This window comes from Lissotriton vulgaris, chromosome 7, assembly GCF_964263255.1.
Source record: "Lissotriton vulgaris chromosome 7, aLisVul1.2, whole genome shotgun sequence".
NCBI lineage: Eukaryota > Metazoa > Chordata > Amphibia > Caudata > Salamandridae > Lissotriton > Lissotriton vulgaris.
In genome coordinates, this window is record NC_141695.1 from 601,304,569 (window position 1) to 601,321,634 (window position 17,066).

At 44.1% G+C, this 17,066-nt stretch overlaps 1 protein-coding gene across 3 annotated transcripts in view; it reads left to right on the plus strand.

Annotated features, from left to right (window-relative positions):
• The window catches only part of ACOX1 (acyl-CoA oxidase 1), a 207,941-nt gene extending 193,097 nt beyond the window's left edge, over positions 1-14,844 (plus strand). For all 3 annotated transcript variants that reach the window (XM_086930716.1, XM_086930717.1, XM_086930715.1), the window contains exon 14: positions 13,311-14,844. In XM_086930716.1, coding sequence (XP_086786842.1) covers positions 13,311-13,361 — 51 coding nt within the window. In that variant the 3' untranslated portion in view covers positions 13,362-14,844. The remainder of the gene's footprint in view (positions 1-13,310) is intronic.
• Positions 14,845-17,066: the final 2,222 nt, after the last annotated feature.

Genomic DNA, 17,066 nt, shown 5'->3' on the forward strand with positions numbered 1-17,066 from the left:
GAGTATGGTGACCTCTTCCTGGGCGTATGCTGTGTCATTATAAAGGCAGAATGGTGAACCGGACGTCACGGTCCGTGCCTGTAGGCAAATGTCTCATCCATTTCAAGAGGGATGCTGACGGCTTGGCGAAGTGCTGGAAGCCGCCTCAGGCTTTTGGGGGATGCAAAGCTGCAGGACGAGTTGGGTTGTCACCATTATCGGGACCAGAGCAGGTAGGCAGGCTCTGTTTGGCGCAAAGTCCACCAGAAGTCTGCAGTTCTAGCTTCTTTGGCTCTTCTTTGTTCTCTTCTTTCTTCAGTCCGACAAATATAAGTTCCTGGTGTCTGGGGCCACCTAAATATTCAATTATTGGGTGTTAAGAGGAGTGAAGGGTAGTAGCCAATGGGCTAGCTTTCCCTCCTAAAGCGGAAATACAAAGTTGCTAAGCATGGCTCCTTGTACCTGGGTTTTCTGGATCTGTCCACTGCCTTAGATTGTGTATTCCATTCTAAACTGTGGAACATAATGGAAGACCTGGGCATTGACAGACACAGTATTAACACCATCCAGCAAATTTATAGTGACGCAAAAAGCTGCAGTTCGGTTTGGGCTGGGGGAGAGTGTTCCAAGACGTTTGGGGTAAGGTGGGGCATCAGGCAAGGTTGTGTCCTTGCACCTTTCCTGTGCTCCCTTTATATTAACCATTTGAAGCAGGAGCTATCGTTAAGGTGCAGGGACATGCCCCAGATCAGACAGCATCCAATTCAAGCCTAATTATATTCAAATGGTGCTGTCCTCATGGGCTGCACTCCTGTTGCACAGCAGCGACACCTAGATGCCGTCTGCTGCTTTATGTAGGAGCTAGATATGAGGATTAATACGGTCATGTCCTTCCTAATGTCCTGTGGATATAAAAGTGACTTGAAACCAACCTTCACGGTAGCCCTGTAAAATACTTGGACAACTTTAGCTATTTAGAGATGACTTTTGACCCCTTCTACGCGCGGCTAATTCCCTGCGGTGCGGGGGTGGAGGGGCCGCTTGCCGCGCCCCGGTGCTAGTCACGCGCCCAGCTCGTCATGCTGCACAGTGGAGCTGGGCTCGTTACGACTCCGCCCACTCCTTTAGAACGCCCGGGAAATTAGCCCTGCGTGGCCGTCCGCGGCAGTTATGACGGGCTCAGCTTGTCATGAGCACAGCTCCACTGTGCCTCATGACGAGCTGAGCTCGTCATAAGCATGCAAGGGGTTAATCACAGAGGCATGTGGGTGCCCCAGCTAGAAGTTAGAAACAATCAACTAGCTAAGTGTATTAATACCATTTTTTCCTTTGCTACAAAATTGGGTGAAAGACCCCTTGCACATATGCTGGTAATTTATGAGGAAATATGTATTAGTATGGCAACCTACAGGTCAGGGGCCTGGGGTATACAGGCGGCTCTGTCCTTGCAGGTTACAGAAAACATATTTACTCGCCGCTTACTGGCCCTCAAGCTACTTTTATTTGTCATAGGGAGTAAGGGCTATTATAGCTTGAGGATAAGATGTGGGTCACGTCAACTGAGTCCTCCTCTCTTACCTCATATATGCTGGTCAATAAACTCAGGAACATTCAATCATTTTTGTTATATGATGCACAGCACTTCCAGCACTTTATCCTGCTCCGGTTTTGGCTTAACCTATTTAATAGACTAGCCACTTTTTCTCGGAGTAATGATAGGTCTTATGATATTTTTACCCAGTTTGTGCGATCAAAAAATAGCACAGAGCCCTTTACATATAGCGTTTTTTGCACCTTTTATTCCAACTGAAGATCTCGCACTTGCCGGATTATACAGAATCACCCCGGTTGACCTAGAAAATTCCATTATTATCTGCTTCTTCAGTAGTAGAGGTTTCTTCACCAAGAAAACTGTTCAGGTTGTCCCCTACTTCGATAGGGCGTCAACTTCACTTCAGCCTTTATCGACAAGAATTCCTGTGTAGGATCCAGTACAAACTCCTTTGAGGCTTTTAAATCTCCTGCCATTGGTGACTATAAAGATGATGGTTTCAAGATCAACTTCAATGTCACTGATCAAGAAATGGGCTCCTTCTGTTACAAAGTCACTTAAAAGCTGTTGACCCCAGGAAGCACCATGTTCACCGCTGCTGCCAAAAGATATTCCTCCACATAACTATTGAAACAGACGAAGCAAAGATGTGAAAGGTAACATTCATTTGCTTGCAAAATCGGATGGATGGGATACAGACACTACTTGTACTCCCACATCCTTCACTGGATCATCAACTAGTTCTCCCATTGACAGTATCGCCACTTTTCTGGATGTCCCAGACACATGTCCTGCAAAGCTGAATAGTCCTCTGGAAGCTCTTCGTACAGCAATTTCTGTAATTATGGAGATTCTACAGCCTTTTCCAGCACCCAGACTATTACCTCAGTCTCTTGGAGATAGGAAAGGAAACCATTTTTAAAACCGCAACTACTTAGGCTGCAACATTTTGCATTTTGAGAAAATATATGCCTCAATGACAGGATCCAGCATCCTTGAGCTTGACCCAAAGCCTGACTTGGTTATAATGTCAGCAGTCAGAAATCTTGCAATAAAAAAGAGAGAGAGGAACTAGAACAGCTAGTTTGTTTCCCCTGGGGTTAAATGAGTAAACAACAAGAACTAGCTATTAGGGTAGTGTTTGCATACTATGTGTTTAGTATGGGAAACCATTTGGTTTGTTAGGAAGGCCCTCACCCACCAGCCTAGTTGGTGGCATGATTCATCATCGGGCCCCACCCGAGGCACCGAGTGCGCCTCAGGTGTGCTGCGACGCCAGGCTACTGTGGAGCGGGATTTTGTGTGGCACATGTTAAGGTGCTCTATGTGTGAGAGGTGTTTCCTCTCAGTTCATACCTGTAAAGAAAAGGAAGGACAGGACAAACAGAAAGAACACATATTGTTAAAAGTGAACCTACCACAACCCCCACAATACACACCACATGGGGGCTACCCAGAGTCACAGGTCACTACCCCTGCGGTGACTGCGCCCCTTAAGATATGTCATTACTTTCTGAATCTTTCTTTTGTCGTTAAGACACCTAAATTTCCTTGTAAGGAACTGCACTGTTGGGCAGGTAAGCTGATCCATCTCGGAGTGTACTAAGTCACTGTTAATGTAAGGATACCAATCATGACCAGCCAGCCAAAGCACGAAAATCTTTTCCAATAGGAACACACAAACAGTAATCCCATGAGCAAACCTTCCCACTCTATGCCTTCCCAAACTGAGCTTAGCAGAATTAAATCCCACCCCTGCCCCACCCAACCAGTCCCTTAAGGAAGAAAACGAAACATTACATAGTGTGGTTCACATATGGGGTGGATGTTACCGGGCAAGCGCCTTTGTAAGTGTCCCGGTCTCTCTCGTTCCACGTATTCAGAAAACAACGCACCCATCACTTTTTGAGAAAGATCCATAGAAGATCTCACTGAAATGTCCAATTGCCCATCAATGAAATGAATTAAGTAGTCTGTTAATTATGTTCCATTGTTCACCAAGGAGAGACAAAGTAAAACCCCTCAGGTTGCCCAAAACACCACCCAGTAGGTGCACATCCAAATAAAATATGGGAATGGTCTTACCAAGTTCTAAAGTCTCAAGCAAATCATCCAGGCAACCCTGCCAAATGATCCAGACAAATATAGGTCTTCCAGCATATAGGGGTGTTGGAGTATAATATTGTACTTCAAGTGGCATTGCCCAGTGCCCCTACCGATCCCGCCACAAACCACTAAACCCAACAGATTTTTAGCCTCATAGTCACAATATTGGCTAGATTATTGCTCCTCTGGGCCAAAAGAGTCCTCATCTCTGCCAGGTGAGGCCCTGGGGGAACCCTTATGAGAGCCTGTGCCTTCAGTGCGCTTAAGGAACTGGAGGACTTGTTTTGCGTCCATGGGTCCATAAGTAAATGTGGTTTCTCCTCAGATAGGATCCGTAGCTTTGCAGGGTATAGCATGCTGTATTCCAGTTGCAATTCGTGTAGCTTCCTCTTCACTGGGATGAACTTGGCGAGCTTCTTGTACTTACTGTGTGAAATCCGGGTATAAGGATAACTCCATGCCCTCATATCTCAAATTGTTCAACTCTCCTTCCCTTCTTAGGGCTGCATCACGGTCTCGTTAATTGAGAAGCTGTGCAATAATTGGGTGGGGATTGGCCCCCGGGACGAGTCTGGGGGCCAGTGATCGAGGAGCGCGCTCTACAACAAACCTATCCGAAAAGGTGTCTCTGCTTAGCAGCGCTATAAGGAGTTATTCTACATACTGTTCCATATTATTGATATTTGTCGATTCCTCCATGCCTAAGATATTGATTCGCCTAGAACGAGCTTCTAAATCTTCGGCTTTAAATTGGAGTGTATAGAGCAGTTTATCCATTTTAGTATGCGTTGCCACCTCCGCAGTTAATATGTCTACAGCATCAGGCAGTCTTCTTTTCACAGTGTCCATCCTCTCCGTATGTTTGTCTAATCTCTCTGTAGTTCTATCCACCCTGAAAGAGAGGGCATCAATTTTTCCATCAATCTTCGATAAGCTGCGCTGCATCACCCCGAGGATCTGTTTCAGGATCCGTTGACTCGGAGTTCGCTGTATTAACGGCAGCCTCTTGTGCCTAGGTGTCTTACGCGGCTCAAACTTAAGCTTAGGATGTGATCTGTCTGTTTTGCCCATATTGACTCCTTCCAAGGGTGCTGTAGTATACCCCGACGAAAAACACCACAGATAAGAGCACACCACTCCCCTCCAGTGCTCACTCCGCCATGATTATAATAAAGGATGCGAAGCAGCAAGTCAGGACGTACACTGTGACTTACGCTGGGTCACATAATGAGCATATATATTGTTTCTGCACCATGCTACCCTCCAGAGAGCACCGCAGCAGAGATGGAGCAGTCAGCCATCATAGTGTCCCAGTAGTTGTAGGCCACCTACTGTACGTGTCCCAAAGGTTGCATATCAGCTACTGTACTCCATCTCTCTTGAGATTTACTCCCAATGGGGGGGTCAGGTAGTTGCAGCGGAATCAGAGACACAAGGGACCACAATGGAATGGAGTGTGTCTGTGGAGGATGCAGGGTGAGGCTGTATGCTGCAGCGGGAAAGGCACGACTTGATCAAACGTGTGCTTGCAAACACAGTGGCTGCGGCCTAGGCCTCCCCCCGGTGGTCAGGTCTTCTCCACCCAGGGGTCCTGTGTCTCACTAGATTGGGTGGCCGCTTGGCTCGCAGCACTCCCACCAACTTCCTCAGCGCGGACACCAACATGTAATATTTGATGCCCAGGGGATAAAATAGGTTAGGTTAGGGCAAAAAGCGGCAGTTGGGCACCAGGATTGTGCCGGATAGTAGGCTGAGTTCACAAAGCTACTTTAGTTAGCTGCCAACTTGAAGCCAGGCAAGCTCCACCCCCTTTTAACACTGGTTTTCAGTGTGCAAGCTTTGCAGCTGTCCCTTCTTTGCACCAACCTTTCATAGATACTGTCTTCCTGCCTTGGTATTCCCCAGCCAATCTTAAGTACCATCATGTTGCTTCCTCTGCAGTCTCCCTACCTGCATTGATAAAAGGACAACATTGTCAAAAGGTTATAAAGCAATTCTCAGCCTCTTTTTCTCGGCTTCGACATTTTCAGAAGTAATGTTTTTCTAGGACCCATATTCCAGGAGCTAGGAAAAGCTGTTGACCTGTAGTAACCTTCCAACCTAATTTCAGTTTCAAACCTGTGGTGCCTTTGGAGCTTAATTCAGGTCTGGGCTGGAGATACTTTTTTGGCCTAAAATAAAGACTCATGCCACAAGTGCTCATGGGGCTAAATGAGAGCCTAGTCATGAGGTCGGAAGGATAGTGAGGACCCATCTGTGACGTACTCCCATCATTCAGCCACAATATTTTTCTCTTAACCGGTCGTTTCTTCTTCAGTTCCAGTCCCAATTAATGAACTAGTACATCTCTTAAAAGGCATATCCCATGCTGTGCTGTCAATACATTGTTCAGTAGTTCCATCCAAACTGGTATTATGAACACTTCACAGGGTATACTATAACAGAGGTGGGCTCCATACAATGGGCAGAGCCCCCTCCCCCCCCTCGTCTGAGGTGCGGGCAGCGAACTGCACTTATATTCATAAAGTGTGGACTTGCCCTCAGACAGAGAGCTACTGGAACAGGATAGTCTCAAACCTGCCTGAGATACTGGGAGTACTTTTCCCAGCAACCCCCACAGCTCGTTCTGTTGGGTTCCTAAGGGTCTGTTGACCTACCGAGGAGCCATTACTTTTTTGTTTGCTGGTATTTGCCTTGGCCTAAAGAGACCTAGTGATGTGCTGGGGGAACCCCTTGACCCCACCAGGGAGATTTGGGTAACTGGGATGATTTACTGCATGGAGGCAGACAGAGTTGTTTACACAATGAGAGACTGCCCGAAATATTTGATATAATATGGAAATGTTGGAGACAACATTACGGCATGATATGGGAACGTTGGGGATCCCCAAAGGCCTCCCCAATGGGACACTATCTTGTACTATTGACTCGAACCCTGCCCCTGAAGGTGGCATATAGCATCGCCCACTCCTTCATGAACAGGCTGGACATATATGGTCCTGAGGCTGTGGGAGACAGGGAGGGAGGGGGGCTATTGCTGTTTTTGTCTCCATCCAAATGTGATGAGCAAAAGGGGACTACATGATGTAGCTTGACCTGGTCGCATTCGGTTTGTTAGCAAAAATAAAGGTGTTTTTTTTTTAACTGGTATTCTGTCCTCTAAGAACCATCCGAAGGCCATTACTGGTGCGTGAGTATCTTTTCTTTAAATCCGTTCAACTCCTGAATTACAAAAGTGGTCTCTAACTCTGCGCCTTGTTCTTCAGGTTAACTAGACCCTTGCCACTGTTTTAGAATGGAGCATAAGTCAATATCAACTTTTTAACAACACTTATGTTCAGTCAATAATGAGAGTTTAGGTGAATTTAAAATCTTTATTTATTGTTTTAAGTTTTGGTATCTAATCTCTTTATTCAAATTATAAATGTAGATAAATCCGTTTACAGAAATATCAAGGAAAATAATGGTTAGCAACAAACAGAAAATATTACAGCTTTTTCCATAAAGGTAACTTACCCAAGTTCCTATTCTACGCTAATAGATCCTAACCTACCAGAAATCATGAAGAGTCCTTTTCAGAAAATGGCTAGAATATTAAGGAACATTTAGTCTAGGATTTAGATTTTAGATTAACTTCTCATAAAGAGCAGTTCTAGAAACGTGTCCAAGTCTCCTCTCTTTATTTAGATGTTAGTCACAGCAACAGGTATATTTTTAAAGGAATTTAGAAAACCCCACCAAAAGTAGCTCACAGTGCAAAAGGCAACAGCCAGGGAAAGGATAGTCACAGAACAATTAGTCTGGACCAATCTGAGCAGCGTAAAGCTCTCAGCGCTTGTTCGAAGGAAAGGGTAGTGGATGAGCTCTGAAGTCTCCTAACTAGGAACATGTATATTAAACACAAAAACGTGCGTATCCATCTTCTTTGGTGTTAGGTCATCTTAGTCCAATGATAAAAGAATCGTTTGATGGTCTGCTACATCCTACTTCATTTCCACTGTAACCTATGAAGGCGGCAAAACATTATCTGCAAGCAGTCTATGTTGCAAATGTTCATAAATGTTAGTTTCACGTTAAGTTCCCAAGAGAACCCTACAGCTTGTTCTATTAGCTATTCAGAACTCCACTGCATGACAATGAGCTAGTCTAAAGCAGAAACAATCTAGCTGTAACTTCTGCGGAATTATATCATGAGATTCGCATTTTCCTGCATACACATATATACTGTTGGTATTCATTATTGTGAATAAGTGACCGCTAAAATCTAACCAAATGCGATGAGGACATGTAGCTTAGGAAGGAAAGAAAACATTTATTGAAGTCAGCACATTCTACAAGAAGGACATGTCCAATGAAGTTAACGTGAATTATTTATTTAATACTGCATCGTGCAACATCTTGCTAAATCTAGTGTTTATTTAAGGAAAGTTCAAATAAAGGCAATGCAGAAAATGGAGAAATAAATGAGGCCTAGGGGGAGGAGCCAAGATGGCGGCCGGGTCGGACGTGTAGTCCCTCGGCTCCGAGGACCATCACCTCCTTTGTAACTATCCTGCCGGTGATCCTGTACCAAGACGGCACATTGCGGAAGCTGATGGGTTCCGACGACCTGCGGCGAACTCTTGAGGCTTGCGCTACCTTGCAAGTGGGCGAAACGTCCGAGTGCAGTTTGAGGCCTGCAGCAGCCCTGAGACCGGGACCTCGAGTGGATGTCAAGACCGGCTGCCGGGCGAACAACATCGGGCTTCAACGACTGTGGGGAACCGGTCGGAACTTTTTACCGCGAAACGGCCGAACTTTCACCATGCGCCCCACTGGACTGCAGGTACAGAGCTAAGCGTGCCTGTCGGTTTGATTGTGTAACTCGTACGACTGCAGGAGCCCGGACTGTTGGCTGCTAAGAGACTGATTGCGCACTTTCCCGCTAACGGCGGGCGGTTCCCGAATTTTCCGCCCCTTCGACATCGGACGGGGCGGCATCTCTAAGGGACAATGATTATGGCCATATTTCGGTTCTGCCGGCCGGTCCTTACTACACAGGAATCTGATGCCCCATAGTGCGCAGCCTGGCCCGACTCGTAGTGTCTCTACTGAAGACTGTGGAGGGCATAATGGAGTGCAGCCTTGAGGAGCCTGGGACACAGTGTGGTCGCGGATGTGTGGAGCAGAGGGACATGTTTGGAAGGGAACGTGGAAGTGTTCAGGGCTATGGCAATTTATTGGCGGCTGTTGTTTCCCTTCACCACGATATGGTGTATTCTGTTCGAACCCTGGCCAGCAAGGTGGACGATATAATGTGTGCACTGGGACGCTTTAAAATGGCTGACTCGCAGGATCACAGCGACTTTCCTTACTCCACGTCTGTCTGCAACAAGATGGCTGCCTCATGCGACAGTGATGGCTTTGAGACCCCAAGCCCCGAGACGCTTCTCGCTGCGGATGGTGTTTGCCCGGGATGACGTGCAGACCGAGAATTGCAATCGAGACGGGAGTGTTCTCCCTATGTCATGCTCCCCGTTCCCGGGGTCCACTCCAGAAAGGGCTGGACACTGAGACTTTCTTCCCTGGCCCGGCTACGCTCTACAACATGGGGATGGCGTACTTTGTGCCCAGCCTGGGACTACTGGATCTGCTTGTACCTGGTACAGTTGAGTGCTTGAATCAAAATGGCTCTTTTGGACTACCGTTCACGTCCCCCTGGGTTGCCATGGTAGGCAGTGGCTGAAAAGAGAAAACGGGACCGGGATGAACGCTTCTTATCACAGACTGGCAGTTTCTTCGTTGCTGACCGCGGCAGATGGGTGGCGTGCTGATATCTTGGATTGCGCGGTGTGCCGACTTTGCGCTTTTAAATTGTTTTGCTGGTAATGCTTAATGTCACCGGACTTTATATCTTGTGCTAATATTGGACTTACGGGAGGGTGAAGCCGGGGGACGGGTGGTGGGCTCCTCCCCGCCTCACATTACTTTGTGGTTGTAGATTAGGACCCTTTTCTTACTCTCTATATTTCGGGACTCCTTTTTGTGGGGCGACAGGCACACTGCTAGGGGGGGGTAGGCCGTAGCCAGCTGTAGGGGTGCAGGGTGGGGGGTGGGAGGGTTTTTTTTTGTTTATTTCTTTTTTGTTCTATGGGCCTTCTATTCTTTTTCTTTCTTTTCTGGGTTTAGACGTTCTTCATATTGCGGCAAGTAGTGGTTCTGGCAATTTTAGTGCATTGTATACTTGTCTCTCCTGATCCTATAGGGCCGGAACCAGCTTGTTGCTCCACGATATCCTGATACTGTCTATCCTTCAGAACAAAAACTTGAAAATTAGACCTCAGTACCTCTGTAATAGATCCTTCGCGCATCGCCTTCTTGATATGTACTGCATTTGTGAGCCTTCGGGCTTTGTGTTGGGCTGTATGTACCACTTCCTATAAATAAAGGTCTTCAAAAATTTAAAAATAAATAAATGAGGCCTAGCTTAACTTAACAATGTAAATACGATAGAAATGGATGCTTACTACAAAAAAAATCATGCAACCCGTTAATTTGCGCTTTTACAGGCTAATCACATATTTTAAGCTAATGTTACTTGCTTCATCACCATACTGCAGTCTGATGTATAAGGTTCCTGCAAACACATAAGCACTAATTCCAAAGCTGGACAGGAAGATTATACCATGAAAAGCATCCAAACCCAGGCTAGACATGAACTCTCCTCTATAGCCTAAAGAAGTGCCTTTCCAGAGGTATGTCCACCAACACCTCAGAGAAATTTGCAAATCTCCAAGATCCAAGAATGTACTCTTTGGGCTCCTTAAGTCCATTTGCTTGTGATGAAGAATATATTTGTGGTAAGAGGCAGAAATAAGAGAGACACAACACTGTCCCACTATAAGTGGGTAACCTTGGGGATATTTTCCTGAGAATCTTATTGAGCACCACTGAAAGGAAGATAAACATTAGGCGCCACAGCAGAATACTCCGCGGAAGCCTAGCCCACCACCTGACCATCCAGATACGAAGACACTGGTTATGAAATTTCAACTAATATACCCTTTTCAGACTTTGTAACTATACCAAAACCTAAGTGTCACACTTTCCTGGATTTCATTTTATCTAAAGTTAGTTGACACAAGGTCATACATGATCTAGGCTCCAACAAATATTTTCTAACAGACCCCAAAACAAAGCTGTGACGTCTGGCGATCAGGGTTATCTGTTGCTGCAGCCTGAATTCTCTACCATTGTTCTTTCGGTCTGATTCCTCCTTAATTCACTTCAGAGAATTACTAAAAACATTTATTTTCACTCATTGGTTACCCCAGCAATCTCTGCCTTAGATTGGTTGTTTAAGTGCCATGAAACTACAGTGTTCGTGAGATTTATAAATAATCCAGAACTCAACCTGTTTTTAGGAATTGTGTTCAAAGAGACCCAGTCAACCTCCAAGAATACAGTAAATACTGAACTCAGTGCTGCATTAATCTCCAATATCACCTCAGTCATTTAACTGTAGAAACAGACTGTGGCTCCCTGGTTACACACAGACCTTTACAGTACATTAACTAATAGAGGTTTCATTAATGTACTACAGTGCATTTCCCACTAAACCTTTTTACATTTATTTTTAATTTACGCTGCCCATTATTTTATATGTAGGTACTTAATTGTGAAAGACCTAAAAAACGTTCAGAATATTTTGGAATTGGTATGGTGAGAGGGTTGCACCACCAGAGCACCACTTTTTTTTTACACTCCAGCGGCGCAAGTGTCTCAACCATACCTATGAGTCAGTACAAAGTCACCCTGCATGGCTTTGCATGGCCTCATAAATATGGAGTAAGACAAAGCAGCGCAAGTCACTGTGTTGCCTTTCTCTGCGTGATGGAGGTGTTCCATAGGTGTTGCGTGGGGGGGTTCCCAAGCAACACCCATGGATTTTGATGTTACACCATATTTACAAAATCCAGTAAACCTGGGGCAGCACCAAAAATCTACGCCTCACCAGTGGAGGCTTACAGAGAAGAAATGTTTAAATTCTGCAGCTCACATAGAAAGAGGAAAAAACGTCTCTTGGGATTGTTTTTGTGAAGGAAAGTGCCTCTACTTGCACAAAAACAATCCTGAATATGTTGGTGCTAGGTAGCAATTTGTGTGCCAACGCAAGGGGAAAGGACAGGAATGCACTGTGTTTCATAAATATGGTGCATTCCTGTCCTTATACATTGGTGTAGGGCAGCGCAGCAAGAATACTTGCAGCGTTGCCCTACGCCAATTCCTCATAAATGAGGCCCTTTGTTTTTAGCTACACCTTTGGCCACGCCCCCACACTCACTGACCTTTGGTTGGCTAAACACTGTTTAATATTATATCCCAACTGTAAAAATGATTTGCTGTGGGAATTGGAGGTGTTTATGGTTGTGGATGATGATGAGTACCAGGTTCTAGAAATTTTTGTCAGGAGGGGGTCCTTATGCCTAAATCTTTTGACAAGGGGGTCTCAGAATCAAAAAGTTGGAAGACCTTTGCATTCCTACTATGAGCTCAAAAAAACACTTTCTAGACCCTTCCCTCTTCTATCCCTCCACTATCCTTTTCAATCCAACTAACAGACTTGCATGTCCACCACTCAAATTAATTTCATATTTCTTATACTAATTCCCCACTAATCCTGTTTGGGTTCCGTAGTACCTGCCGAAAAGCCCTTCAACAATTCATCAGGGGTGGCAAGCACTATATAAATGCAATAACAATTACAATATCTGGGATACTGGCTTACTTTTGTGGTGTTTGAGGTAGTTCAGATGGCGTCTCGAGCCTCATTGCTGTACTTAATGAAATATTGTCACATAATGTACTGAAATTGAAAGAAAAACAACAAAAGGGTTTAGGAGCGTAGCTGCAGAAAACAGATTCGACCAAGGTTTTTCAAACCACTTAATGCAAGGCTTAAAGTTCTGCTTTTCGAATATATAGGTTCTGAACAACACAGGAGAGTGATCACTAAAATCAGCTGAATGAGATGTCCTGCATATTTCAAATGCCACTGCGACAACGTTTTGGTTTTCATATGATCTTGTCCTGTCCATGTTACATAGTATATATCATTTCAGTGAGTGGTAGAATATATAACCCTAATGTCTGTTTGTTGGATATGTTCCTAGTGAAGAAAAGAGAGAATCTACCCAATCGATTCATCTCTTGTGAAAAAAGGTTTACTTTCCAAGTACTGGTTGAGGTTTGGGCTTTCGCATTAATTGGAGTTGTTGCAGGACTCATACGAATAGCAGCAGAAGCTGCACTTATGGTGCACGGATTGACAGAACTTCTGTTCAGATCTCCTTATTTAGTTTTGTTACAGGGAATGAAACTGGACAGTACATTTTTTTGGAACTGTGTAAAAAGCTAGATTTATGTCAAAAGATAGAGTAAATCTGTATGGGGGTGGGAAAGTTTAAATAAGAGTACTGAATGATCAGGGGGACAGGATATGCTGGATACTCTGATGGATGGTAGTCATTTAAAAAGCGATGCACCATTTGAGATATCAAGGCTTGCTCTGAATGTTGTGTTCCTCAGTGATGACCGGAAAGGGAAGTTTTGAGGAAAAATCATTAAATGTCAACATTTTACAGCTTGTCTTTAATGCACTGTCCTGTTTATTCTCCCTCTTCTGTCTCCAAAGGTCCACGATTCCTTCCATAAGTACCTGAAGCCCCTGCAGGCCAAGCTCTGAGAAGACCAGGCAACTGCTGGACAGTCACATTGACCTGTAGCCGGTGTCAAGCCTAGGACAAGCAAAATTAGAATTTCGTTGTGAGCTGCTTTGCGTGTCAATTACCTCTAATCCGTTTCACATATTTCTTCATTTTCCAGGAAATTTGCTTTTGATTGACACCATTTTGAATGCTCGGTTGCTATAAACAAATCCGAGATTTCAAATTTTAAATTACTCTGGCTCCATGTGAAGTCTAGATCCTATTCACAAGACAAGCAGTCTCCAAGAGAGGTGTGTCTTACAGTATTAAATCACACATCCAAGTTGAGACCGATGACAAATCGGTAGTTGAAGCTCGATGATGTGTCTGCTTACTCTTGCTGGGGTCTTTTAGTTCAGGTGTCCAAATCCCAAGTAGACCGACCATCCCTCAGTAGGTCGGATATACTGCCCCATGCTGTAACTTGAATGAAAGCATTCCATCTCTTGGCCGAATGATGCCTTTTCCGTTCATGTTGCTGTCTGGGCGATTCCCTTCTGTTTCCTGCCAGTGATCGCAGATCATTGGTTGTTGGAGAAGCATTTATTTTCTTCCTGCTGGTGAATGCTCTGTCCTAAACCAGAAGCAGATGATTGAGATTCTGAGCATTTGGTCTGTAAGACACCTCGTCACTCAGTCCAAGGTTGCAAACACCCCTAAACTGGAGTCTGCAAACAGAGGTAGGCTTTAGCCAAGACTGTGTTCATCAGAAAGTATGAAAAACAAATTCAATTTTTTTACCCAAACTTCTTGTACACCCTAGCAGATGAAGCTGGACAGAGCATCGCGATATGTGGAGTACATTCCATGCCTTTCACTCCAAAGAACACCGAAAAGTACTGAGAAGTTGAAAGTGTTGCACATGTCAAAAGTATGGACTTGCTTACAGCCCTTACGTGCTCCAAGTATTGTGAAGTGTCCTCTATTGATGTCTCTTTAACAAGCTCCCTGGTTACAGCATTAATAGTCAGATGTGTAATTGTCATAAGCACTCTACAGCACCTAGGTACTTCCTTAGACAAGTTGATTAAAACATGATACATTGGTAGCATTCCGTGCCGCCTTGCTAGAGCTTCTGGCTTAGCACTGGTGCCTTCAAGCTGTTCTGATTTCAGTGTGTGCTGATTGGCCAGTCAAAAAGCATAGGGAGACACTTCTTTACTCGAGAACATTTTATAAACAGTAGTTTTAACACCTGCCTCGATGACTTCTTTGGAGAAATGTGATTGCACAATGAATTTCCACGTGGGAAATATCGCAATATATATAGGAATACTGATCAAATTAAAAATAATGGTTAATTTTGATGTTGCACTTTTCACACGAAATTTATAGAACATGTACATATAGATTAATCTAAAAATTGACAGCAATAATACATTTAAGAAGGATACTTTCAGATTTATCATGTCAACTACAATTTACTATGAAGAATGTACATAAAACATAAGCTGGAATAAATAACTAGGTTCCGTGTGTTTCTTTTCTGGGAGCAGATGACAAATATAGGTAGAGGTGCAGTTAATGTATTCATTGCTCCAATGTCATTAGAATGGAAATCTACATGGTCTGATTGGAGTAATGCATCTTTGACCGTCTCATTTCGGTCAGTCTGATAGCATTAACTAACTAACACTAGCAGCTGGTCGCCTATAATTATGTATTATAACCTATGTATGGACATTTCCATGTTAGAAGGTGCTCTAGTGAGGGTGTCGTAGGGAACAGAGCTGACGCCTAAGGGTACTCTGTGTAAACCGGGAATTACCCATCACCCATGGATGATATTGAATGTTCAAATCTAAACCGAAAGGTATTTAATCAGAGCCTAATCATTACTGTACTGTAACCAATGCAGTCAATTTTACACGTGAAAATACATGTAATGAACAGTGCCAAAAGGATTGTTCGTTTGTTTTAGTTGTACCTTTTATATGAGGACCTGGTTTAACCCATCAAATGTTGTGGTGTGTATTTGGATTTTATTTGAGCTGCACTACCCAGCAGCCTTTGAGGACCTTGCATCAAAGCTCCTCAACAAGAGACCAGCATTGATAAAAACTGCACAGCACTCCCACAGGCATAGCTTTGGGCCCAAGCGGTTGAAAGGAGACAGCTTGGGTATCACCAAGAAGGCAGAGATACAGCTGGTACTGCTAGGATTCAGCGGAGGGCACGAGGGTGCAACTGAGACTGTAGGGATGTTTGTAGCTCGACTAACCGCATACAGCCAGGATTACAAGGAGACTGTAAGGGTAGATTATAAAAGAACTATGGAACATAGCAGACTGCAAGAATAGAACTAGGATCTACAGAAAACATATGACTGCACGAGGAGACAAACATAATTGCAAAAGCTTTTGAGTCTATTAAAAATAGTCCCACTTACTTGTGAACATAGTGTTAGACAATGGTTCAGTGTGTTACAAGAGCTTACAGTATAAAATATACCATTGGAAAAAATCTTAGTTCTGTTCAGGTTGTGTATGTAGCAGTTGGTGGACGTCATGTAGAGTGTCTGCTAATAACTCATGAGGATACTCTTACACATTGGTTCATTATGTTACAAGAGCATCGAGTATAATATATATCGCCGAAAAAACCATAAAGCTCTCTCAAGGTTGTGTTGGAAGCCATTGGACGATGTCACTAGGGAAAAACTAAAGTTGCCAAGACATAGCATCTATAACACAAAACTCAGAAATTGCTAAAAATGTGTCATTTAAGGTAGCTGCACTATCCTAATTCCCACCCCTGCGACGCATAAGATGTTACACAACGCATCACTGGTAACAGCTCCTATAACCTCATTATTAACATAAAGGATGAAATGCTTTGGGCTTCAAATTATTTCTCTTTTATTCACTTGTTGAATGGCATCGTAGGCATTATATGGTTTAACTTCAGAGACATCTGCAGATTGAATGGCCAGAGCTCAAGACAGTAACCAGTGGGCTCTGGAGCAGAGGTGCCGATTGCAGGCTCTTGGGGACTTAGTGCTCCGTCTGGCCAAAGGCCAGTGCAGGTACTCGGAGCTTGCCGAGCACGGCTTAAGACGTTCACAACAAGCTGTATGGTGATTGTGGCCGTTCAGCCATGCCCAGTGCACAGAGTCTGCTGGGCAAAACCAGAGGTCCAGCCCAATGGGCTCTTGGGGAAGCAATCCTGAGTGTGGGATTGGCTGAACGGCTTTGTGCGTTGACTTTGCTGTTCATAGCCGATGTCTATGCTCTGCATCTGAAGGTCTGGAGTGCCAAATTAATTAAGTGAGGTCATCAATTTTGTCAAATGTGATTCGATGTGTGATTAAACGAGTGTTGTGATTTGTGATTTCTTCAGTGATGTCATGAGTGATGTAAAGAGAAAAACAGTGTGGGACTAAGTTAATGATGCATACCTATCTAACTGGTAAATTTCAGTTTTAGGATTTTTTTGTCAGTAAATTTAAATAACTCAGTTCTTTGACTCGTAGCTAGACTTGTCTGCTAAAACACAACCTTAATCAAATCCTAGACTGTTTTTGTTGTTGTGAGTGTCAGAGATTTTAAAAATTATATACCAACGTAGTTCTGCGGAATCTAGAGCCTGTGGAGCTAAAGCTCTTTAGACAATTACTTAGATCTCCAGAGTCCATGTGGGTGTTACCTCTGACTGAAGATAGTGGTCATAATCTGCGAGCTCTA